Below are 25,299 nucleotides of genomic sequence, written 5' to 3'. Positions count from 1 at the left end.
CTGTAAAATATCTTCCCTGATAGTAATTGATTTTAAAATTATTCTCATCTTTTTAGACTGCCTTAACATCCAGCAAGAAGAAACTGATTTGATTAATAGACATCTTCCTTGAAAATGCCAATAATTTATTAGCCACCAGAAAAATGAATTAATAAGGTATCTTTCCTCTCACTTTTTTAGCTGAAAATAGCTACTCTGTGAGAATGCAAATTCTGATTCAGGGAAGGGAAAGGGTGAGAGGTCCTTTTAGAGCACAGAATCCTCCTGCAGTAAGCTTTAATCATGGAGTTCTCTGTGAGGTACTCAAGTAAGATTGCATGTGGAAGCTGAAAAGCCAGGAGAAAGAGAATGCAGAGAATGCCAAAGATATTTTGCCTAGTTTAAAGTCTAGCTGATCTTAAAGCCAAGGTAAGTGGTTCTTCTCCTTCATATACAAAGGGTCTCTTATGTTAAGAAAACACAATTCAATCAGAAGAAATATGTTTCTGCAGGAAGTACTATTTTAACATGATGTTGCAAAGAGGAGACATCATAAAAACCAAGCATCTGTTCTTAAAGTTTCCAGTTGCCTATACAAATAAAATCCCTTTGGGCTAACCAGAGATGCTATCAAAATGCTTTGCTGCTGCTGCTAAGTCACTTCAGTCGTGTTCGACTCTGTGTGACCTCATAGACGTCAGCCCACCAGGCTCTCCTGCCCCTGTGATTCTCCAGGCAAGAACACTGGAGTGGGTTGCCATTTCCTTCTCCAATGCATGAAAGTGAAAAAGTGAAAGTGAAGTCGCTCAGTCGTGTCCGACTCTTAGTGACCCCATGGACTGCAGCCCACCAGGCTCCTCCATCCATGGGATTTTCCAGGCAAGAGTGCTGGAGTGGGATGCCATTGCCTTCTCCAATCAAAATGCTTTACTATGTTTAATTATCAATGGCAACAAATGACAACAAATGTTTAGGTATTCATGGATTTAAGAAAATAGGCTAAAGTTTGATTTTCATAAAATAACTAAAATCATTTTTTTCCCCACAAAATCACCAATACCAGCAACACATATTAACTTTCATACAAATGGTTTCCTGAGTTTATTCATAATAATATGTGCTTTAGGACAATAGATTGTTCAGTCTACCTGGGCAAATCTGCTGTTTTTTCTTTGAGAAAAAAATATTATTACAATAGCCTCTCTTTTTGACAATAAAACCCCCAACTTTATTATTAAATACTATCAAGAACCATCAACTAGAAAGAAAAGCAATATAAAATAATTGTTCATAAATCCATTAGAAATCAAAGTATTAAGTCTCAAAGAAAGGATTTACTTTTATTGGTTAAGAATTTATAGAAACCCCATCAAAAAATGTCCCATTCACATCTGCTTTTGTTGTTCTAGAGTTCTAGCCAAAAATGACATGATTATGCATCCCTACCTGGGTTACTTTTGCAGAATGAAGGTGTAATGTGAAGCTTTCCCTTATAATAAGGTTGCCCACTACTACTGTTGTTAAGCCACTCTCTTTGAATTTTCCAGAAGAAAACTCACAATTATTGGGAAAATCCACTAGCATCTATATCTTTTATACCTTTTTAACTTTCACTGAGTGATGAGGAATTGTGCTGTTTGTTGCTTATTTCTGACCATGTTCCTTTCACGAAAGGAGTGTGTGACACAACCTTTTTGAGAAAACTCATTGAAAAATTATGATCATCTACTTAAAAACTATTGCTTATGTAAAGACAAAGTTATTTTGTGATCATTTTTCATTTTCCAACTTTACTTATTCTAATTCTACTACTACAAAAGCATATATAGAAATGGTATCTCTGTTCTGAAAAGTTACACACCAAAATCACATCTCTAAGTGTGTCATATCAATTTTGATAAGAAGGCATTACAGCACAAACAAGAGGAAAATAAGCCAATATAATGACACAAGTACTTCTAGTAATAAAGCAAAATGAGGAAAGAAAAAGCTGAACTGGGACAAAAAAATCCACAAGATATGATCCCAGTGTCTTTCTAAATAATACCTTCCATGTAATATTAAGACGTTCTTTAATGTCTTTCAACTATTGCAAAAGACATCTTAAAATATGGACACATACTTTTATATATCACACAAACGAAACAGACCTTTGTGTGTGGAATATAGATCACTTACATTATAAAGAGAATTATGTATAGTTTCTTTTATTAAATACTGAAGGTACAAGTCTTCTAGCCTAAACTGTACATTTCAGAGCTCAGTAATCACCCCTCTCTGAACTAAGCAAAATAAAATACAGTAAAACAAGTACACATAAGTAGATCACTTATATTCACTAAAGAAAAGTGTAATATCCTCAAGTTTACATTCATGAGTTCTTTCTGTCAGTAGTTGTAGCAGCAGCAGTAGTAATAATGCTATTTAAAGTAGTAGTAATGGTATTTTCTTCAACAGCACAAAAAAGATTCTTTCAAATTCAATCATTTAGAGAAAACAATATATACTACACAGTGGTTCTGAATCATAAAATTTAATAATAGGACCAATTTGGCCAGACCTTGTTATTATAAATATTATTTTAAAATGTGTTCAAATTTTATGCATATCATTAATATTACTTCCTATTTAAAAAGACAGTTTATCTTCTTGAAGTATAACTATTATGTAGTATTATTTAAAGTTTACTGAAATGCATTATAACTATATCATGTGTGCTAAGCTCACAAGTTCATTACAGTAATATTTCAACTATATAACCATAGGATTAAAGATAAATATGCTACACTGTAATTCAAAGCACAGGGAAATCAAAAAAACAAGAGTGTAGTTCATTATAAAAGGACAGATGATAATTAGATCCAATTGGTTAACCTCAAAGTCAGTTTACTTAACATCAAGGTAGTGCCAACACCATATACTTTACTTTCAAAGGCTTAACTATGACCTATTTAGTAGATTATAATACCAATACAAGACCTTTGGCTAAAATTTCTTCACTTGTACTATAATTCCATTCGATGTAAATTTTACAGAAGCCTTTATTTCTAGATGAGGCCATTTACGGACAATATACAGGTCTGTTGGCACACATTATCTATGATTTAATTCTTCTGTAAAAACTTTGGCATCAACCATATTAGGAATTCACATATGAGCACAAATGATTTTTGTTCTGGCCCCAAACTACTATGTTTACATTTTAGTAACTACAGAGAGTTAAATGAATGGAGTTTACACATAATTACAAGTTTCTACGATACATTTCTTTTTCGCTTTCCTTAAAAAAAAAAATATAAAATAAGACATCTAACCTTTCAGGATCTAATGTTAAAAAATACTGACATTGCTTGGCATTATACTATTATACTTGCAACTTGACTGTTGGTAATGATTCCCCAAGCCATTATTTTACATAACCAGAAATCTGAAAGAAACTGTAGAAGTTAGTATGTAGAGAAGTTGGTAGGACTTTGTAGACACAAATTATATACTTAAATAAATACTTGGACAACATTGAAAAGCAACATAGTATGAAAATTGTGGACCTATATATGTTTTTTTTATCTTACTCCCCCTTAAAAAAAAGGAAGCTTAATCAGAATATTCAAGTAATGTAGTAGAAAACAATGCCTTTGATATATGATTACACAAAAAGCTACACATTTAATCTTTTCTTCATCCAGTTTGGCTGAGGAACCCTAAAACTTTCAAAGGCCAGTTGATGTTCGCTTTTTCATGCTTCGTCGCTGAGCTAAGCTTGAAGCAGCAACAGGCTCTAGGACTGGTTGAAAAGTCTTGTGAGTCAGGGCAGAATATGTGGCGACCACTGCTCCCTAATAATAATGAGAAATATTACAAATTGAATAACAATCTCTGAAGGTAAGAAAACTTCCACATTGTATCATGAAAAATTTAACTACTTTCCCCTAGGAAAGTAATTGAGAATCCATAATATTTATGTTGATGGCCCTTTGATTAACATCTGACTACTTATATATTTTTTATTTCAATAAATATGCTTTTTACAAGTTTTTAAAACTAAAATGTATTATTTTTTCAGTCTTTCAAAACTCATAAAATTTGTTTTTAAATATCTTTTAAAATTTATTTTTCATAGGAATTGTATATATTTAAGGCATAAAACATGTTATCTTGATATACACAGTAAAATGATTACTACAGTCAAGCTAATTAACATATGTCCTCTTGACATAGTTATCATTTTTGTGTGTGATAAGAGTACCTGAAAAACTACTCTTAGCAAATTTCCAGCATTCACTATAGTATTATTTATTACCTGTACTTAACATCAGACTTCATATTAGACCTCTAGGCTTACTCATTCTACATAACTGTAACTTTGTATACCTTGACCAATATCTCCCCATTTCGACCTTCTCCCTGTCTACTGGTAACCACTGTTCTACTCTCTCCTTTCATATATTTGTTTTTTTTAGATTCTACATATAAGACAAATGATGTAGTTTTTTTCTTTCTGTGTCTACATTATTTCACTTAGCATAATGTCTTTGGATTCATGTCTGTTGTGGCAAATGACAAAGGTCTCCTTTTAAAAAGTTGAACAATATTCCATTATGTATACCATATTCCATACATACAATTCCATTATATATAATATATTCCACACATACACACCCCCCACACAATTTATTCTCACATAAATTTGCACTCCCATGATCATTCTAACAATATTCAAAACAGCCAAGATATGAAAACACATCTTAGTGTCCATCAACAGATAAATGGATAAACCACTAAACTTCAAAATCTAGGTTCAATGTCTGTAAGTATGGAAACTTGCACTAATGGCTATTAATTCAGGAACCAATAGGCATCTTTTTTTTTTTTTCCCATATGAAACTTGAATTTAGTCTGCACCAAGCCCCAGTGTCTCTTAAAGCAAACCAAATGTAATCAAGAAAATTTATGTATCATCAGTAAGGCTGTACATAAAAAAGGCTGTTATTTAAAAAAGTAAGCCAAAACAAAAGAATCTATAAATATACTTAAAAAAATAAAGACACTATAAAGTAATTATATGTGTCATCATTGAATGGCATGCAATGGCATGGCATTTAGAAGATGCTTAAAAGTATGTTGGTTTTACCTTAACAACATGTGATGAACCATTTCTACTTGGCTGATCATCTGGCAACTGATCTCTGTGGGTTATCCATGAGTGTTTTAATACTTGCTCTGTAGTGTACCGCTGCTGTGGGTCCATATGCAGCATATGGGAAAGCAAATCCTAAATTAAAATGAAAAAACATATATATATATATATATATATACACACACACACACATATATATATATATACACACACATACATATATATAAGAAACTACATACTACATATCATTAAAGGTTTAAGTAAAATACATAATTTCCCATTTCCTTAAAACATGAAAGTATTGATAGTTTTGGAATCTGTTTAATTTGACCTGTCATTAGGGGGAAAAAATCCTATTTACTGCATAATTAACTGTTAAAAGAGAATTTTGAAACATACTTTTAAAAACAAAGCATATACTAATTTATAATTCTAAAATCAAGAAATATCAATTTAGTGAAAATGGAATGTCGTCAGTAAGGGAGAAGGAAAAGGTAAAGCAGCAGGAGCTACACTGGACTTCGCTTGACAGTCAAGCAGATAAAGGAACTATTGATCTTTGCTGGCAGTTTGGGCCCGAAAGTATAAGGTTATCTGTATACAGACACATATTCATAGAAGGGAGTGTCTCATGTTGATAATATACTCAGTAACTGATGGTTTCCTGTATAAAATACTAAAGAAAGCAAAATATAAACACAAGGTTAGCAGCTGACTGTTAGCATAGCAGTGGTCAGAATATCATGTTTTTCATTAAAGTAAATGTGAATATGCTTATTTTCTCTATGCTGTAATATAAACTTCTGTAGTAAAATCTCATAGTAAAATAAAATTTTAACTCTATTAAAAGATATAACATTTAAAATTAAACAATCTCTATCAAGCATCTCTTATAGAAAGGAGAATTAAACTCTCCTTAACAAGCATCTTCTAAAATAGAAACAAAAGCATTTGTTAAACTACTATCAATAGCAGAAGCAGTGAGAAACTAAAAACTATGTAGTAATACCAGAATATGAAGGATAGTGTAACTGATTGAAATTATGTAGAGGAGTAGAACAACCAATCAAAAATCTATTGGAAAAAGAATGTATGAACAGAAATAAATTTAAAAATAATATTAAAAAGAATACAATAGTGAATTATATAAATAAAACAGACAAATGAAAATCATAAAAATGATTAAAGTTCTAAGGACTTCTGATTCTGGCCAAGATGTAAAACTAGGAACTGAATTCACCCCCCCACCTCCACCTGAAACTCAGCTCCTCCAAAAAAAAATACCCATAAAATGTTAAGAAACAACAGTTTTCAAGAGATCAGATATTAGGCAATGAAGAAAGGTAATCCCTAAAAGATGGGAAACAAATCAAGTAAGCCCTATGATTGCTCTAGCTTAGAACCATGAAAAGAGTTTTCAGGATGTCAGGTAGGTAAGGAAAACTCAGGTAAAGTGTGGCAGATTCCCTGTGTTAAAGAGACAGAAGTAAGAATCAGGGGCAGAGAGAAAACCCTTGTGGGGGTCTCTTTCAGCTGTTTTCACTGCAAACCATATGTGGTTAAAAACAACAACAAAAGAAAACAGAAGTCATGGGAAGAAGCATATGCAAGGATTAGAGGGAAATGGGAGTCCATGCAGGGTGAGGGTACCTATTCCCACCAGTCAGACAGGAAAACCTCAAATTCATGAAGTATTTGTTAGAGAAACTGAAAGAAACCTGCTTGAGTTGTAGTGACTATTCCTAGATTAAACACTGCTCTGCTGCTGCTGAGTCACTTCAGTCGTGTCCGACTCTGTGCAATCCCATAGATGGCAGCCAACCAGGCTCCCCCGTCCCTGGGGTTCTCCAGGCAAGAACACTGGAGTGGGTTGCCATTTCCTTCTCCAATGCATGAAAGTGAAAAGAGAAAGTGAAGTCGCTCAGTCGTGTCCAACGCTCAGCAACCCCACGGACTGCAGCCTACCAGGCTCCTCTGCCCATGGGATTTTCCAAGCAAGAGTACTGGAGTGGGGTGCCATTGCCTTCTCTAGTCCTGCCTAAAATATCTTAAAAGGAAAACCCAGAAATAACACATTGTTTCCCCTAATTTAACTGCAGTCCAGAAAACAGTTAAAGATTAGTAATTCAAAAGCATTTAGCACTCACCAAGTTACAGTTCACTATGTTGTGCTTCTTATCCAAAATTATAAGGCATATAAGAGAAGGACAATAGAACGTGTAATGAAAAGAAAAAAAATCAGTCAAAATTGACCCACAGCTGACATATATGTTCAAAAGTTGAGAGACATAGAAGATATAAAAACATATAAAACAAATGAAAACTAAAATGTGAGACAAAAAAAAAAAAAATGGACCAAATAAGATTAATGGCAAATTTAATATGGCAGGTAAAAAGATTGGTAAAGACACAGCAATAGACACTATAAAAAAAAAGTATAAAACAAAAAAGCAAAAGAGCAGAGCATCAGTGAAAAATTTTCACTGAAAAAGTACACAAACTGAATTTTCACTGAAAAAGTACACAAACTGAATTTTCAACTGAAAAAGTACACAAACGCAATTGGAGTCTCAGAAAGTAAGAGGGAAGAAAAGAATGTTTGAAGAAATAATGCTACTAAAATTACCAAATTTTATGGAAACTATGAAACCACAGATCTAAGAAGCTAAATGAACCTCAAGTACAAGAAATAAGGAAAATTACATCAAGGAACATCAAACCAAATTGCTCAAAACCCAAGACAGAGAAAACTTTAAAAACTGAGAAAAGAAGGCTTGTTACATATAATGAAACAAAGATAAAAATAAAAGCCCAATAGGCTGCCATATGCATCAAGCTGCCCTGAGATATGACCCTGCCCACCAGTGGTGGGGTGCCAGTCCTAGGTTTCCCCAGGTCCTGTAGACAGCCACCCTGGCCCCTGGTCCCACCCACTAGCAAGCCAGTACCAGCTCCAGGACCATTGGGGCTGAACAGCCAGTCATGCCAAGACAACAGTGAGCCATCAACAACCACATGACACGGCCTAGCAGCCAAGTGGGCTGGAAGCCAGCCTGGCTACCAGTATGCCCAGAGTAGGTGGTTTTATAATAAGAGAAGGACCCACAAAGCACACATATGGGTCATGTGTAGGATATATAGCTCTGGTGAATGGAGTGGAATATGCTGATTGGCACCATAGGCTATCTGCTATGTAATTCCACTTTGTGAAGATGAGCAAACATAACCGACCTACTTAACAAATATAAATAGATACAGAGAACTGGGCAAAATGAGGAGACAAAGGAATATGCTCCAAACCAAAGAACAAGATAAAACTCAGAAGAACTAAACGGAGTAGAGTAGAGGAGAGAAATCTATCCAATAAAGCTTTCAAGGTAGTGATCATAAAAATGCTCAATGAACATGGGAGAGAATAATGGATGAACAGGGCAAGAAGTCTAACAAAGAGTTACAAAATATAAAGAAGAACCAAATGGAACTGAAGAATACAATAACTGGAAAACATAAAACTAGAAGGAACCAAGAGTACATCACATGATACAGAGAAACAGATAAGTGAACTGAAAGATAGAATAATAGAAACCACCTAAGCTGACCAGAAAAAAAGGAATTTAAGAAATGAGGATAACTTTTTGGAACAATACCAAGAGTAATAATATATGCATCATATGGGTCCCAGAATGAGAAGAGAGAAAGGCACAGATAATTTATTTGAAAAAATAATAGCTGAGAATGTCCCCTCCCTGAAAATGGAAATGGACACCCAGCACCAGGAAGCAACAGAGTCCAAAACAAGCTGAACCAGGAGAGACTTTCACCAAGCCTCACAATACCCAAAATGGCAAAATTATAGATGGAGAATCTTAAAAGTGGCAAGAGAAAAGCAACTAGATATACACAAGCGAATTCGTGTAAGACTTTCAGTTGACTTTTCAGCAGACCCTGCAAACCAGGAGTGACACAATATATTTAAAGTGATGAAAGGACAAAACACACAACCAAGACTACTATACCTAGCAAGGCTATCTTCAGATCTGAACTGGAGAGAATGTTTTACATAGAAGCAAGCACTAAAAGAATTCAGTACCACTAGACCAACAGCTCTCCAAGAAATGCTAAAGGGATTTCTCTAAGTAGAAAAGATAAGACCCAAACTAGAAATATAATAATCACAGAAGGTACAATCTCACCAGTAAATGAAAACGTAAAGATTAATCACTTATAAAACTACAAGGAAGGTTAAAAGATAAAAGTGGTAAAATACGCACATAAACTAATTAAGAAATAAAAAACGCATGCAAAATATGATGTTTAAAAACATTAAATGTAAGAGGAGTAAAAATGCAGGGTTTTTAGATGAGTTCAAACTTAAGAGATCATCAACTGAAAACAATCATATATATTGTAAAATATAAATATCATGGTAAGAAAGCAAAAACGTGTAATAAATGACACAAACACATACACAGTGAGAGACAGAGATAGAAATAGAAAGGAATCCAAATATAACACTAATTATAGTCATCAAATCACAAGGGAAGAGAGCAAAAGATGAAGATAAAAGGACAAAAACAACCAGAAAAAAATTGACAAGAGAACAGTGAGTACATACCTACTGATAATTATTTAAAATGTAAGTGTTGCAATCAAAAGACATAGCAAGGGGCTGAATGACTAAAAAACGAGATCCATCTCTAAAAGACTCACTTCAGATGTAAACACTGACAAAAACTTAATGTGAAGGGATTAAAAAAAAGTTATTTTATCCAATTGGGAACAAAAGAAAGCTGGAAATTCCAGAAAGATGGCAGAGGAGCAGGCGGATGTGGAGTACATCTCTCTCCACAGATGCATCAGGAACACACCTTCAGATGCAGAAGATCTCACAGAACACCAGGTGAGAGCAGGCAGGAGTCCCTCACCACTAGGAAGGAATACACAGGTCCACACAAATCTCGGCAGGATGAAGGAAGGAAGGGAAAAAGAGGAGAGTGAGCAGGACTGGACCCGTATCCAGGGGGTGAAGGAACTGAAGCAGGGGTCAGATCCCCACATCAGGGCAATTGTTTGGGACAGAGGAAAAGCATTTGAGGCTGTGGGAGAGTGGAACAGCTGATCTACGACAGTCTGAATGGAGTGAGAACCACACAGACAATCCTTGTTGCAACACTAGATTCCCTGGACAGGGACCCAACTCCCCTGGAACACATGGTAGCGGGGAACTGGGGCATATGGACTGGAAACCAATCCCAGGGCAAAGACTGCTGTTGATTGTGGTGAGAAGGCCTGAGGGGAAGTAAAGGAGGGGATCATAGTGGGGAATGCCTTTGGAGGAAAGCTGGGCAGCCATGGAGGCAAAGTGATACTGCTGAGTAATGTGCAGACAGTGGAGCCATCAATGTAGCCTCTCTTCCCTCATATGCCAGTTCTGGCAGCTGACCAACAAAGACCCCAGAGAGGGTGGCCCTTTAAGTACTTGACAAACTGAGCAATAAAGATCCCAACCCAGGAGATCCTTGAGAGTCTGCTGCACCAAGCAACAGAGAAGGACCAACCAGGGAGGCCCTTGGAATGTCAGCTGCCAGAGGCTAGAAAAAGACTCTAATATTGCCACAGCTGCAGAACCTCAGGCTGCCAGTGTTCCTGCATACTTGGCACTAACAGGGTCCCTGTGATCCAAGTGCAGCACCACCTCCACATCTGGTCCTCACTAGGCAAGTAAGTCCTCCAAGGCAGCCTCAGGAACAAGCTCCTGTGGATGACTCACATGCAGAGGTGGGGATAAAACCACATTGAACCCTGGGGGCAGTGTGGCTAAGGAAGAGGATCAAAAACCTTCCCACCAGCTGTACAAACTACAGATGAAATTCACACAATCAACTAGGGCAATGTGAGTTCCCACAGAAGAAAACCACTAGCTCTGGCAGCTGTGGACACTGGAGGCAATAACATACAGTGGTAGGTCCAGATTAGAGTCTGAGCTGTCCCCACAGCAGGCCCAGAGAGCAGCTCATTATCAGAGGATACTCTAGGGATGAGGAGGTGAACTTCGACTCACAGTGAGGGAAAGGACAGTCAGCTGTGAAAAATATTTATTCTTCTTATATTTTGATTTGTTCTATAGTTGGTTCTGGATTTTTTCTTTTTTCTTATCTTTTGCTGTGGCTGTTGATTTTATTTTTACTATTAATTCTATTCAAGCTTTTGAAAACTTTTTTCAATCACACATTTTTTTTTTCCATGTAACTTGTTTATTTGATTGTAACCTCACATATTCTCTACGTGCAGTAATCTTTTTTTTTAAATTTTATTTTATTTTTAAACTTTACAATATTGTATTAGTTTTGCCAAATATCAAAATGAATCCGCCACAGGTATACCCGTGTTCCCCATCCTGAACCCTCCTCCCTCCTCCCTCCCCTACCCTCCTCTGGGTCGTCCCAGTGCACCAGCCCCAAGCACCCAGTACCGTGCATCGAACCTGGACTGGCGACTCGTTTCATACATGATATTATACATGTTTCAATGCTATTCTCCCAAATCTCCCCACCCTCTCCCTCTCCCACAGAGTCCATAAGACTGATCTATACATCAGTGTCTCTTTTGCAGTCTCGTACACAGGGTTATTGTTACCATCTTTCTAAATTCCATATATATGTGTTAGTATACTGTACTGGTGTTTTTCTTTCTGGCTTACTTCACTCTGTATAATAGGTTCCGGTTTCATCCATCTCATTAGAACTGATTCAAATGTATTCTTTTTAATGGCTGAGTAATACTCCATTGTGTATATGTACCACAGCTTTCTTATCCATTCATCTGCTGATGGGCATCTAGGTTGCTTCCATGTCCTGGCTATTATAAACAGTGCTGCAATGAACATTGGGGTACATGTGTCTCTTTCCCTTCTGGTTTCCTTTATATACTTCTACTGCTATGTGGCTTTTTGCACTTCTGTGGACTTTTTTTATTCTTTTAAAATTTTTTGTTCTTGTTGTTTTTGTTTGCTTTTCTTATTGTTGATGTAGTTATTCTTATATATATATATATATATATATATATATATAAATCTTTTTATACACTTCTATTTAACACAGCTTTTCTACTGTTTTCTTTTCTTCCTTTTAATTCTTTATTTCACCACATTTGTTAGTTTGTTTTGTTTGCTTTATTCCCTAGTTGGCACTCTGCTTTGGTTTTGTTTTCTGGTTTGCATTTTAGTTTTATTTTTAATTGATCAATAACATTTTTGGTTTCCTTTGCTCGGCAGGTCACTCTCTTGTACTTTTTCTTTGGACTGTTTTGGTTTGGTGTGTGTGTGTGTACATGTGTATGTTTTCCTTTGTTTTTGTTATTATTTGTCTGATTTTGTATTTACCATTTGTCTGGGGTTTGTCTTCTGTTTCTTGTTTTTGTGTGTTTGTTTTAATCCCCTTTAATGCCATAACAAACAGATTATGAAATTTTGGTTCCCTAGCCAGAGATCAAGCCTGAGCCTTTGGAGAGGGAGTGCTGTCCACTACACTAGACTACCAGAGAACTCCTGATGCCAGGGAGTATTAATAAGTGAGAACTCCTATGAAGGCCTCCACCTGATAAGACTCGGCATCACCCAAATGCTGGAAGTACGCAGAGCAGGATGCCTCATGCAAACAAGGAAGACAAAAATACAAACTCAATCATCAGCAGACAGGCTTCCCACAAAACCCCCAAAACATAGCCCCTCACACAGCCTTGCTCATGAGAGGGGAAAAAAAAAAAAAAAAAGCACATCTCCGCCCACCAGAATGCAGGCACAAGTCCCTCCCAACACAAAACCTACCCAAACTACTGGACCAATGTCACCCACTGAAAGCAGAGACCCAAAAGAAGAAGGAATATGACCCTAAAATTTGGGAAAAGGAGAACTCAGAAGAAGTTAGAAATAAAAATGAAAAGACAGAGAAAACTGAAGGAATAAGGGAAAAACTCACAAGACCAAATAAACAGAGGAAACAGGCAAACTACCTGAAAAACAATCCAGAGTGATGATAGTAAAGATGTTCCAGAACCCTGAAAACAGAATGGAGAAAATGCAAAAAACAATTAACACACTTTAACAAGGACCTAGAAGAAATAAAGAATAAACAAACAGAGAGGGACAATAAAATTACTGAAATCAAAACTACTCTAGAAGGATCAACAGCAGAATAACTGAGACAGAAGAATGGATAAGTGAGCTGGAAGACAGAATTGTGGAAGTAACTATGCTGAACAGAAGAATAAAGGTAAAAGAACGAAAGAATCACAAGAATTGAGGATAGTTTCAGAGACTTCTGTGACAATATTAAATGGACCAACATTCGAATTATAGAGGTCTCAGAAGAAGAAGGGAAAAAGAAAGGGTCAGAAAAAATTTCTGGAGATTATAGTCAAAAACTTCCCTAACATAAGAAAGGAAGAAATGGTCAATCAAATCCAAGAAATACAGAGTCCCATACAGGATAAATACAAGGAAAAACATGTTGAGACACATACTAATCAAACTAACAAAGAAATAATACTAAAGGCAGGAAGGGGAATGCAACAAGCAACATGCAAGGGAAACCCCAAACGATTAACAGCTGATCTTTCAGCAGAAACTCTCGAGGCCAGAAGGAAATGGCAGGATATACTTAAAGTGAAAGTCACTCAGTCCTGTCCGAGTCTTTGTGACCCCATGGACTATACAGTTCATGGTATTCTCCAGGCTAGAATACTGGAGTGGATAGCCTTTCCCTTCTCCAGGGGATCTTCCCAACCCATGGATCTAAACCAGGTCTCCTGCATTGTAGGCGGATTCTTTACAAGCTGAGCCACGAGGGAAGCCCCTCATGGGGCTTAAAGTACTGAAACGGAAGAATCAACAAGCAAGATTATCCAGCAAAGATCTAATTAAAAATTCATGGAAACACCAACAGTTTTACAGACAAGTAAGGGTTAAGAGAAATTAGCACCACCAATCAGCTTTACAACAAATGTGAAAGGGACTTCTATAGGCAGGAAACACAAGAGAAGGAAAAGATATGCAAAAACAAACCAAAATCAATTAAGAAATAGCCAAGAGAAACATACATATCAGTAATTACTTTAAACGTAAATGGATTAAATACTCAAACCAAAAGACACAGACTGGCTGAATGGATATAAAAAAGACCCATATATATGCTGTCTACAAGAGACCCATTTCAGACCTAGAGACACATACAGACTGAAAGTGAGAGGATGGAAACAGATAGTCCATGCAAATGGAAATGAAAAGAAAATTGAAGTGGAAATTCTTATATCAGACACAATAGACTTTAAAATAAAGAATATAAGAGATAAGGAAGGACACTTCATAATTATCAAGATATCAATCCAAGAAGATGTAACAAGTGCAAATATTTATGCACCCAACACAGGAGCATACACTCATCAACACATAAGGAAAACACTAATAGACATAAAAGGGGAGATTGACAGTACCACAATAATAGCCTAGTATTATAGTGGGACTTTAACAACCCACTTAAACCATTTGACAGATCACCAAAACAGAAAAGTAACAAAGGAACACAAGCTTTAAATGACACATTAGACCAGATAGACTTACTAATTTCTTTAGGACATTACATTCAAATGAAAAGAATATACTCTTTTTTCAAGTATACCTGGAACATTCTCCAGGATAGATCACATTTTGTATCACAAGTCAAGCATCAGCAGATTTAAGAAAATTGAAATTATATGAAGCATCTTTTCAGAACACAATGCTATGACACAAAATATTACAGGAAAAAAAAAAAAAACACTGAAAAAAAAAAAGGACACACGAGGTTAAGCAATACTTTTTGTTTTTTTTTTTTTTTTTAATTTATAACAGTGAACAGGCTACTGAAGAAATTTAAAAGGGAAATCACAAACTTCTTAGAAATAAATTACAATGAAAACATGAGGATTCAAAATCTATCAGTTCAGTTCAGTTTAGCTGCTCCATCATGTCCGACTCTTTGTGACCCCTTGGAGTGCAGCACCCAGGCCTCCCTGTCCATCACCGACTCCTGGAGTTTACTCAAACTCATGTCCATTGAGTTGGTGATGCCATAAAACCATCTCATTCTCTGTCGTCCCCTTCTCCTCTTGCCTTCAATCTTTCCCAGCATCAGGGTCTTTTCAAATGAGTCAGTTCTTCACATCAGGTGGCCAAAGTATTGGAGTTTCAGCTTCAGCATCAGTCCTTCCAATGAATATTCATGACTGATTTCCTTTAGGATGGACTGGCTGGATCTCCTTGCAGTCCAATGAATTCTAAAGAGTCTTCTCCAACACCACAGTTCAAAAGCATCAATTCTTCAGTGCCCAGCTTTCTTTATAATCCAACTCTCACATCCATACATGACTACTGGAAAAACCATAGCTTTGACTACACAGACCAAACCATAGCTTTGACTACACAGACCTTTGTTGGCAAAGTAATGTCTCTGCTATGCTCTTTAGGTTGGTCATAATTTTTTTTTCCAAGGAGCAAGTGTCTTTTACTTTCATGGCTGTAGTCACCATCTGCAGTGATTTTGGCCACCCAAAAATAAAGTCTGTCACTGTTTCCATTGTTTCCCCATCTATTTGCCATGAAGTGATGGGATGAAATGCCATCATCTTAGTTTTCTGAATGTTGGCTTAAAAAAGATAACTTCTTCACTCTCTTCTTTCACTTTCATCAAGAGACTCTTTAGTTCTTCGCTTTCTGCCATAAGGGTGGTGTTATCTGCATATCTGAGGTTACTGATATTTCTCCTGGCAATCTTGATTCCAGGGTGTGCTTCATGCTGCCCAGTGTTTTTCATGATGTACTCTGCATATAAGTTAAAAAAGCACAGCCTTGACATACTCTTTTCCCAATATGGAACCAGTCTGTTGTTTCATGTCCAGTTCTAACTGTTGCTTCCTGACCTGCATACAGATTTCTCAAGATGCAAGTCAGGTGGTCTGGTATTCCCATCTCTTGAAGAATTTTCCAGTTTGTGGTGATCCACACAGTCAAAGGCTTTGGCATAGTCAATAAAGCAGAAATAGATGTTTTTCTGGAACTCTCTTGCTTTTTCCATGATCCAGCAGATGTTGGCAATTTGATCTCTGGTTCCTCTGCCTTTTCTAAATCCAGCTTGAACATCTGGAATTTCATGGTTCATGTACTGTTGAAGCCTGGCTTGGAGAATTTTGAGCATTACTTTGCTAGCGTGTGAGATGAGTGCAATTGTGCAGTAGTTTGAGCATTCTTTGGCATTTCCCTTCTTTGGGACTGGAATGAAAACGGACCTTTTCCAGTCTTGTGGCCACTGCTGAGTTTTCCAAATTTGCTGGCATACTGAGTTTAGCACTTTAACAGCATCATCTTTTAGGATTTGAAATAGCTCAACAGAAATTCCATCACCTCTACTAGCTTTGTTTGTAGTGATGCTTCGTAAGGCCCACTTGACTTCGTTTTCCAGGATCTGGCTCTAGGTGAGTGATCATACCATCGTGATTATCTGGGTCATGATCATCTTTTTTGTATAGTTCTTCTGTGTATTCTTGCCACCTCTTCTTAATATCTTCTGCTTCTGTTAGGCCGATACCATTTCTGCCCTTTATTGTGCCTATCTTTGCATGAAATGTTCCCTTGGTATCTCTGATTTTCTTGAAGAGATCTCTAGTCTTTCCCATTCTATTGTTTTCCTCTATTTCTTTACACTGATCACTGAGGAAACCTTTCTTATCTCTCCTTGCTATTCTTTGGAACTCTGCATTCAAGTGGGTATATCTTTCCTTTCTCTCCTTTGCTTCTCTTATTTTCACAGCTATTTGTAAGGCCTCCTCAGACAACTATTTTGCCTTTTTGCATTTCTTTTTCTTGGGGATGGTCTTGATATCTGCCTCCTTTTACAATGTCAGGAACCTCCATCCATAGTTCTTCAGGCACTCTATCAGATCTAATCCCTTGAATCTATATTTCACTTCCAGTGTATAACTGTAATGGATTTGATTTAGGTCATACTGGAATGGTTTAGTGGTTTTCCTTACTTTCTTCAATTTAAGTCTGAATTTGGCAGTAAGGACCCAGGAATCAAAATCAAAAGCATAAAATGACAAACCATTAGCTAGACTCATCAAGTAAAAAGGGAGAACAATCAAGTCAACAAAATTAGAGACAAAAAAGAGGTTAATGAGACAACGCAGTCATATAAATGATCATAAGAAATTATTACAAGCAAATATATGCTAATAACATGGACAACCTGGAAGAAATGAAAAGATTCTTAGAAAAGTTCAACTTTCTAAGACTGAACTGGGAAGAAATAGAAACTATGAATAAGCCAATCACAAGCACTGAAAGTGAAACTGTGATAAATAAATCTTCCCCAAAAGAAAAGCCCAGGGCCAGATTGCTTCACAGGTGATTTCTATCAAGCATTAAAGAAGCGCTATCACCTGTTCTGAAACACTTCCAAAAAATTCCAGAGGAAGGCACACTTCCAAACTCATTCTCCAAGGCCACCATCACCCTGGTACCAAAATCAGACAGAGAAATCACATAAAAATAAAATTACAGGCCAATATCACTGATTAACATAGATGCAAAAGAGCTCAACAAAATTCTAGCAAACAGAATTCAATAACACATTATAAAGATCTTACACTATGATTAAATCAGGTTTATCCCAGGGATTCAAGGATTCTTCAAATACAAATCAATCAATGTGATACATCATATTAACAAACTGAAAGATAAAGGCCATAGTAGTATCCCAAAAGACACAGAAAAAGTTTTCAAGAAATTTCAGCACTCATTTATGATTAAAAACTCTTCAAAAATGGGCACAGAAGTAACCTACCTCAACATAATAAAGGTTATATATGATAAACCCACAGCAAACATTATTTCCAATGGTGAAAACTCAAACCATTTCCTCTAATATCAGGAAAAAGAAAAGGGTGCCACTCTCCACTATTAATAACCAAGTTTTAGAAGTCCTCACTAAGGCAATCAGAAAATAATAAAAAATAAAAGGAATCCAGATTGGAAAAGAAGATGTAGAACTCTCCCTGTTTGCAGATGATATGATACTATACATAGAAAAACCTAAAGATACTACCAGAAAATTACTAGAACTAATCAGTGAATTTAGTAAAGCCACAGGATACAAAAGCAATACATAGAAATCACTTGTATACCTATGCACAAAAAGTGAGAAAGGAAATTAAGGAATCAATTCCATTTACCACTGCAACAAAAACAATAAAATACCTAGTAATAAACCTACCTAATGAGGCAAAAGAGCTCTACACAGATTATTACAAGACATTGATGAAAGAAATCAAAGATGACATAAACAGATGGAGAGATATTCCATGTTCCTGGATTGGAAGAATAAATGTTGTGGAAATGACAATACTACCCCATGCAATCTACAGATTCAATGCAATCCCTACCAAACTACCAACAGCATTTTTCACAGACCTAGATGAAAATATTTCACAATTTGTATGGAAACACAAAGACCCCGAATAGCCAAAGGAATCTTAAGAAAGAAGAATGGAGCTGGAGGAATCAACTTTCCTTATTTCAGACTATACTACAAAGTTACAGTCATCAAGACAGTATGGTACTGGCACAAAAACAGAAATAACGACCAGTGGAACAAGACAGAACACCAGGACATAAACCCATGCACCTACAGACAACTTATTTTTGACAAGGGAGCAAGAATATACAATGGATAAGGTAAGATCTCTTCAATACGTGTTGCTGGGTAAACTGGACAACCATGTGATATGAATGATATCAAAATATCAAAAGAATGATATCAGAATCCTTCCTAAGAAGATACACAAAGACAAACTGAAAATGGATTAAAGACCTAAATGTAAGACCAGCCTATCAGACACTCCTAAAGGAGGACATTCTTTAAGGTAGAATAGGCTGTGACATACATCATAGCACGATCTTCTATGATCTACCTCCTAGAGTAATGAAAATGACAACAAAAATAAACAAGTGGAACTGAATTAACCTTAAAAGCTTCAGCACAGCAAAAGAAACTAAACAAAGTGAAAAAGAAAACCCTCAAAATGGGAGAAAATAATTGTAAATGAAACAACTGACAGAGGATTAGTTTTCAAAATATACAAGCAGCTCATGCAGTTCAATACCAGAAAAACAAGAAACCCAATTAAAAAGTGGGCAAAATATGTATACAGACATTTTTCCAAAGAAGACATAAAGATGGCTAATAAAGACATGAAATGATCCTTAACAACTCTCATTATTAGAGAAATGCAAATTAAAACTACAATGAGGTATCACCTCAGACCAGTCAAAATGGCCATCATCAAAAAATCTACAAACAATAAACGCTGGAAAGAGTATGGAGAAGAGAACCCTCTTGCATTGTTGGTGGGAGTGTAAACTGATACAGCTGCTAGAAAGGACAGTATGGAGATTCCTTAAAAAACTAGGAATAAAACCATCACCTGACCCAACAATCTTACTACTAGGCATATACCCTGAGAAAACCATAAATGAAAAAGGCACATGTACCCCACTGTTCATTGCAGCACTATTTGCAATAGCTAGGACATGGAAGCAACCCAGATGTCCATCAACAGATGAATGGTAAAGAAGCTGTATCATATATACACAAAGAAATACTACTCAGCCATAAAAAGGAATGCATTTGAGTCAGTTTTAATGAGGCAGACGAAACTAGAGCCTCTTATACAAAGTTAAGTAAGCCGGAAAGAGTAAAATTTTGTATACTAATGCATATATATGGAATTTAGAAAGATGGTACTGATGAACATATTTGAAAAGCAGCAATGGAGATGCAGACTTATAGAACAGATTTGTTGACACAGAGCAGGGAATGAGAGGGTGGGACAAATGGAGAGAGTAGCAGGGAAACATATACATTATGATACGTAAAATAAATAGCCAGTGGGAATTTGCTGTATGACTCAGGGAGCTCAAATTGGCATGCTGTGATAACCTAGAGGGGTGGAATGGAGGTTCAAGAGAGAGAGGACATATGTATATCTATGGCTGATTCATGTCGATTTATGGCAGAAACCAACACAATATTGTAAAGCAATTATTTAAATTAAAAATAATTAAAACGTCAAAATTAAAAAAAAAAGACCTAAGTTCTAATAAGTGCAAAAACTGTACTATTGATGAATCTTTTGAAAACAAAATTAGAAATGTAAAATAACTAGTGCCATTAGCCTCTGAGGGCCTTGAAAATGTAAAAAGTCTTTAAGAACAGGCTAGAGTCCATGGGGTCACAAAGAGTTGGACACAACTTAAACGACTTAGTATACACACACGAAAACAACTATAAAAAAAAAAAAAACCCATGTGGAGTCTAAACAATATGCACTAAACAACCAAGAGATCATTGAGGGAGTAAAAACATAACTAGAGACAAAGGAAAACAAAAACACAATCAACAATTCATAATCTACGGGCTATAAGGACAGCAGTTAGTAGAGGGAAGTGTATAGTGATCCACGTGTAGAAAAGCAAGCAATAAAAATGGCAAACAATCTACCCATTTAGAAGGATTAGAAAAGGTAGAAATGAACAAATTCTTAGAAAGGTACAACCTTCTGAGACTGAACCAGGAAGAAAAGGAAGAAATAGAAAATATGAAGATATCAATTACATGTGTAGAATCTGTTATTTAAAAACTCTCAACAAAATAGCAGTGATATTTTTCAAAGAACTAGAACAAATGATGGCAGCAGGGGTGTAGCTCAGTGGTAGAGCACATGCTTAGCATACACAAGGCCCCAGGTTCAATTCCCAGCATCTCCATTTAGGAGTTCTCCCTTATTGGGGGCCACTGGAAGAGACATTTAAAAACTCCCAACAAAATGTCCATGGTATTTTTCAAAGAACTAGAACAAATGATACTACTAAAATTAATATGGAATCATAAAAGATCCAGAATTGCCAAAGCAATCCTGAGGAAAAAGAACAAAGCAGGAGGCATAATCAACCTTCTCAGACTTCAGACAATACTACAAAGCTACAGTAATCAAAATATCATGGTACTGGCACAAAAACAGACATACAGATCAGTAGGACAGAACAGAAAGCACAGAAACCAATCCATATACCTATGGAAAATTAATCTTTGACCAAAGAGTTAAGAATATACAGTGGGGCAAAGACAGTCTCCACAGCAAGTGATGTTGGGAAAGCTAGACAGTCGCACATAAATCAATGAAGTTAGAACACACCCTCACACCATACACATATATAAACTCAAAATGGCTTAAAGAATAAATATAAGACAAAACACCATAAAACTCCTTGATGAGAACATAGGCAAAACATTCTATGACATAAATTGTACCAGTGTTTTCATAGGTCAGTCTCCCAAGGCAACAGAAATAAAAGCAAAATTACATGCATATGACCTAAACAAACTTATAACCTTTTACATAGCAAAGGAAACCCTAAAAAAATTAAAAATAAATAAAAGACAACCTATGGACTGGAAGAAAATATTTGCATATGATGTGGCCCAAAAGGCTTTAATTTCTAAAATATACAAACAGCTCCTACAATTTAGTAACAAAACAAATAACTCAAATGGAAAATGGGAAGAACACCTAAATACAGTGGTTCACAACATTTTTGGCACCAGGGATTGATTTCATGGAAGACAATTTTTCTACAGACGAGGGGTGGGAAGGATGGTTTGGGGATGATTTAAGTGCATTACATTTTTTGGTGCTTTATTTCTAATCTAATGCTGCAGATGATCTGACAGGAGGTACCAGTCCGAGGTCTGGAGGTTGGGCACTCCTGCTTAAATAGAAATTTCTCCAAAGAAGATATGAAGATGGCCAAAAGGCACAAAAAAGATGCTCACCATCACTAATTATTAGATAAATGCAAATCAAAACTATAATGAGGTGTCACCTCAAACCAGTTGGAATTTAAAAGTCTAAAAATAATAAATCCTAGAGAGGGTGTGGAAAAAAGAGAACCCTTATGCTGCTAATGAGAATTTAAATTGGTGTAGCCATGATGGAAAACAGTACAAAGGTACTCAGAAAACTAAAAATAGGGGTGCCATATGATTCAGCAATCCTGGGCAAATACCCAAACAAAAGTATAACTCAAAAAGATACATTCACTTCTATGTTCATAATAGCACTATTTAAAATATCCAAGACAGGGAAGCAACCTAAGTGTCCATCAATAGGTGAATGGGTAAAGAAATAGTGGTATATATACACAACAAAATATTACTCAGCCATAAAAAGAATGAAATATGCCAACTGCAGCAACATGGATGGTCCTAGAGATTATCATGCTGAGTGAACTAAAGAGAAAGATAAACATCACATGATATCACTTACATGTGGAATCTAAAATAACAAAAGAAATTAACATACCCACGAAAAAGATACGACTCACAAATATAGAGACTTCTGGTTTCCAAAGTAGGTGGGGCAGGGGAGGGAAGGATTGGGAGTTTGGGATTAACAAATGCAAACTACTGTAAACAAAATGGAAAAACAAGGTTCTATACAGCACAGGGAACTTCCTAGGAACTTCGCTGGTGGTCCAGTGGTTGAGAATCTGCTTGCCAATGCATGGGACACAGGTTTGATCTTTGCTCTGGGACAATTCGACATGCCACAGAGCAACTTAATCAACGTGCCACAACTACCGAGCTTATACATTCTAAAGCCTCTGCTCTGCAGCAACAAAAGCCACTGCAAAGAGAAGCCCATGCACCACAACTAGAGAGTAGCCCCCACTCACTGCAACTAGAGAAAGCCTGCATGCAACAATGAAGACCCAGCAGAGCCATAAATAAATATTTTTAAAAATCCTAAAGAGGCTACCAGAAAATAACTAGATCTCATCAATGAATTTGGTAAAGCTGTATAATATAAAATTAATATAAAGAAATCTCTTGCATTCCTATATAATAACAACAGAATATCAGAAAGAGAAATCAAGGAAATAATCTCATTGGCCATCACATGAAAAATAATAAAATATCTAGGAGTAAACCTACCTAAGGAGGCAAAAACCTGTACTCCAATAACTATAAGAAATTGTTGAAAGAAATGGAAGATGACACAAACAGATGGAAGGATATACAACGTTCTTAGAATGAATCAATACTTTGAAAACGACTATACTACCCAAGGCAATCTGTAGAGTCAATGCAATCCATATCAAATTACCAATGGCATTTTTCACAGAACTAGAACAAAAAATTTTTAAATTTGTATGAAAACACAAAAGACCCCGAACAGCTCAAACCATCTTAACGGATCTGAAGCAATAACATGTCCTGACTTCAGGCTATACTACAATGCTATAATCTTCAAAAAACTATGGTATGGGCACAGAAATGGACATATATTGGGTTTGCCAAAAAGTTCCTTGGGATTTTTCCGTAAGATGATTCTAGTTGTACTTAGTTGTTTTTAACTTCACTTGAAACAATTTTATTAGATTGTATTGCACAAGCTTTCATATTACCAAGCTTTAAAAAATTTGGTGAATTTTTTTATAGCCATTTTAATATTGAAGAGGAGAGAAAGAAAAAAATATTTTTGGCATATTAGGCTTTACACTTTAAAGAATGGTAAAAATGCAACAGAAACTCAAAAAAAAAAAAAAGATTGGTGCAGTGTATAGAGATGGTAATGTGATTGAACACATCCAAAGTGGCATGTGAAGTTCTGTGCTGGAGGTTTCTTGCTGGACGATGCCCCACAGTCAGGTAGACCAGATTAAGTTGATATCAAACAAACTGAGACATTAATTGACAACGAGCAACATTATACCACATGTGAGAGAGCCAACACACTCAAAATATCCAATAACTGTTGAAAATCACTTGTACAAGCTTGGTTATATTAATTGCCTGACGTTTGGGTTCCACATAAGTTAAATAAATACAAAAAAAAGAGACCCTTTTTGGCCTTATTTCCACATGTGATTCTCTACTGAAACATAATGAAAATGTTGCATTTTAAAAATAAATTGTGACAGGTGATGAAAAGTGGATACTTTACAATAAAGTAGAACAGGAGACTGCGGGGCAAGTGAAATGACCCACCACCAACCATACCAAAGGCCCACTTTCATCCAAAGAAGGTGATGAAGGGAGTCCTCTATTATGAGCTCCTTCCAGAAAACCAAATAATTAATTCCAATAAGTACTGTTTCCAATGAAGCCAAATGAAAATCACCTGTAATCAATCAACAGAAAACATATAATCTTCCATTAGGATAATGAAAGATGCATGCTTCTTTGATGACCAGGCAAAACCCATTATAGTTTGTCTGGGAAGTTCTGATTCATGCCAGAGAAGGCAATGGCACCCCACTCCAGTACTCTTGTCTGGAAAATCCCATGGACGGAGGAGCCTGGTGGGCTGCAGTCCATGGGGTCATGAAAAGTCAGACACGACTGAGCGACTTCACTTTCACTTTTCACTTTCCTGCATTGGAGAAGGAAATGGCAACCTACTCCAGTGTTCTTGCCTGGAGAATCCCAGGGATGGGGGTGCCTGGTGGGCTGCTGTCTATGGGGTCTCACAGAGTCAGACACGACTGAAGCGACGTAGCAGCAGCAGCAGTGGAACAAAGCAATGAATATGTTGTTCAATAAAGTTCTTGGTGAAAATGAAAAATATATCTTTTATTTTTACTTTAAAAATGAAGGAACTTTTTGGCCAATCCAATAATAGATCAATGGAATAAGATAGCCTGGGAATAAACATGCACATCTATGGTTAATTAATCATGACAAGGGAAGCAAGAGTATAGAATGGAGAAAAGACAGTCTCTTTAATAAGTGGTGCTGGGAAAAAAGGACAATGATATTCTTTTCATGTAAAATAACAAAATTAGGACATTTTCAAACAATATGTATAAAAATAAACTCAAAATGGATGAAAGATCTAAACGTAAGACTGGATACCATAAAACTCTTTGAGGAAAACAGGCAGAACACTCTTTTACATAAATTGCAGCAATTTTTTTTGGATCTATCTACTAGAGTAATGGAAATAAAACCAAAAATAAACAAATGGGACCTAATGAAACTTAAAAGCTTTTGTACAGCAAAGGAAGACATAAACAAAACAAGAAGACAAAC

General features: G+C 36.2%; 1 protein-coding gene across 19 annotated transcripts in view; it reads right to left on the bottom strand.

Moving 5' to 3' along the window:
- Positions 1-1,067: 1,067 nt before the first annotated feature.
- Positions 1,068-25,299, bottom strand: part of RPS6KA6 (ribosomal protein S6 kinase A6) — a 200,789-nt gene continuing 176,557 nt past the window's right edge. For 14 of the 19 annotated variants that reach the window (XM_005227922.5, XM_024988071.2, XM_005227924.5 and 11 more), the window contains 3 exons: positions 13,127-13,171; positions 5,111-5,251; positions 1,068-3,815 (listed from right to left, as the gene is read on the bottom strand). In XM_005227922.5, the coding sequence (XP_005227979.1) occupies positions 3,690-3,815; positions 5,111-5,251; positions 13,127-13,171 (312 nt within the window). In that variant the 3' untranslated portion in view covers positions 1,068-3,689. Of the gene's footprint in view, positions 3,816-5,110; positions 5,252-13,126; positions 13,172-24,267; positions 24,389-25,299 lie in introns of those variants that run through there. The other 5 variants (XM_005227917.5, NM_001205926.1, XR_003033392.2 and 2 more) reach the window with 5 other exon arrangements.

Source organism: Bos taurus, chromosome X (assembly GCF_002263795.3).
Source record: "Bos taurus isolate L1 Dominette 01449 registration number 42190680 breed Hereford chromosome X, ARS-UCD2.0, whole genome shotgun sequence".
Classification (NCBI taxonomy): domain Eukaryota; kingdom Metazoa; phylum Chordata; class Mammalia; order Artiodactyla; family Bovidae; genus Bos; species Bos taurus.
Note: the sequence above shows the minus strand (reverse complement) of the source record. Positions and strands in the feature narration are given on the sequence as shown.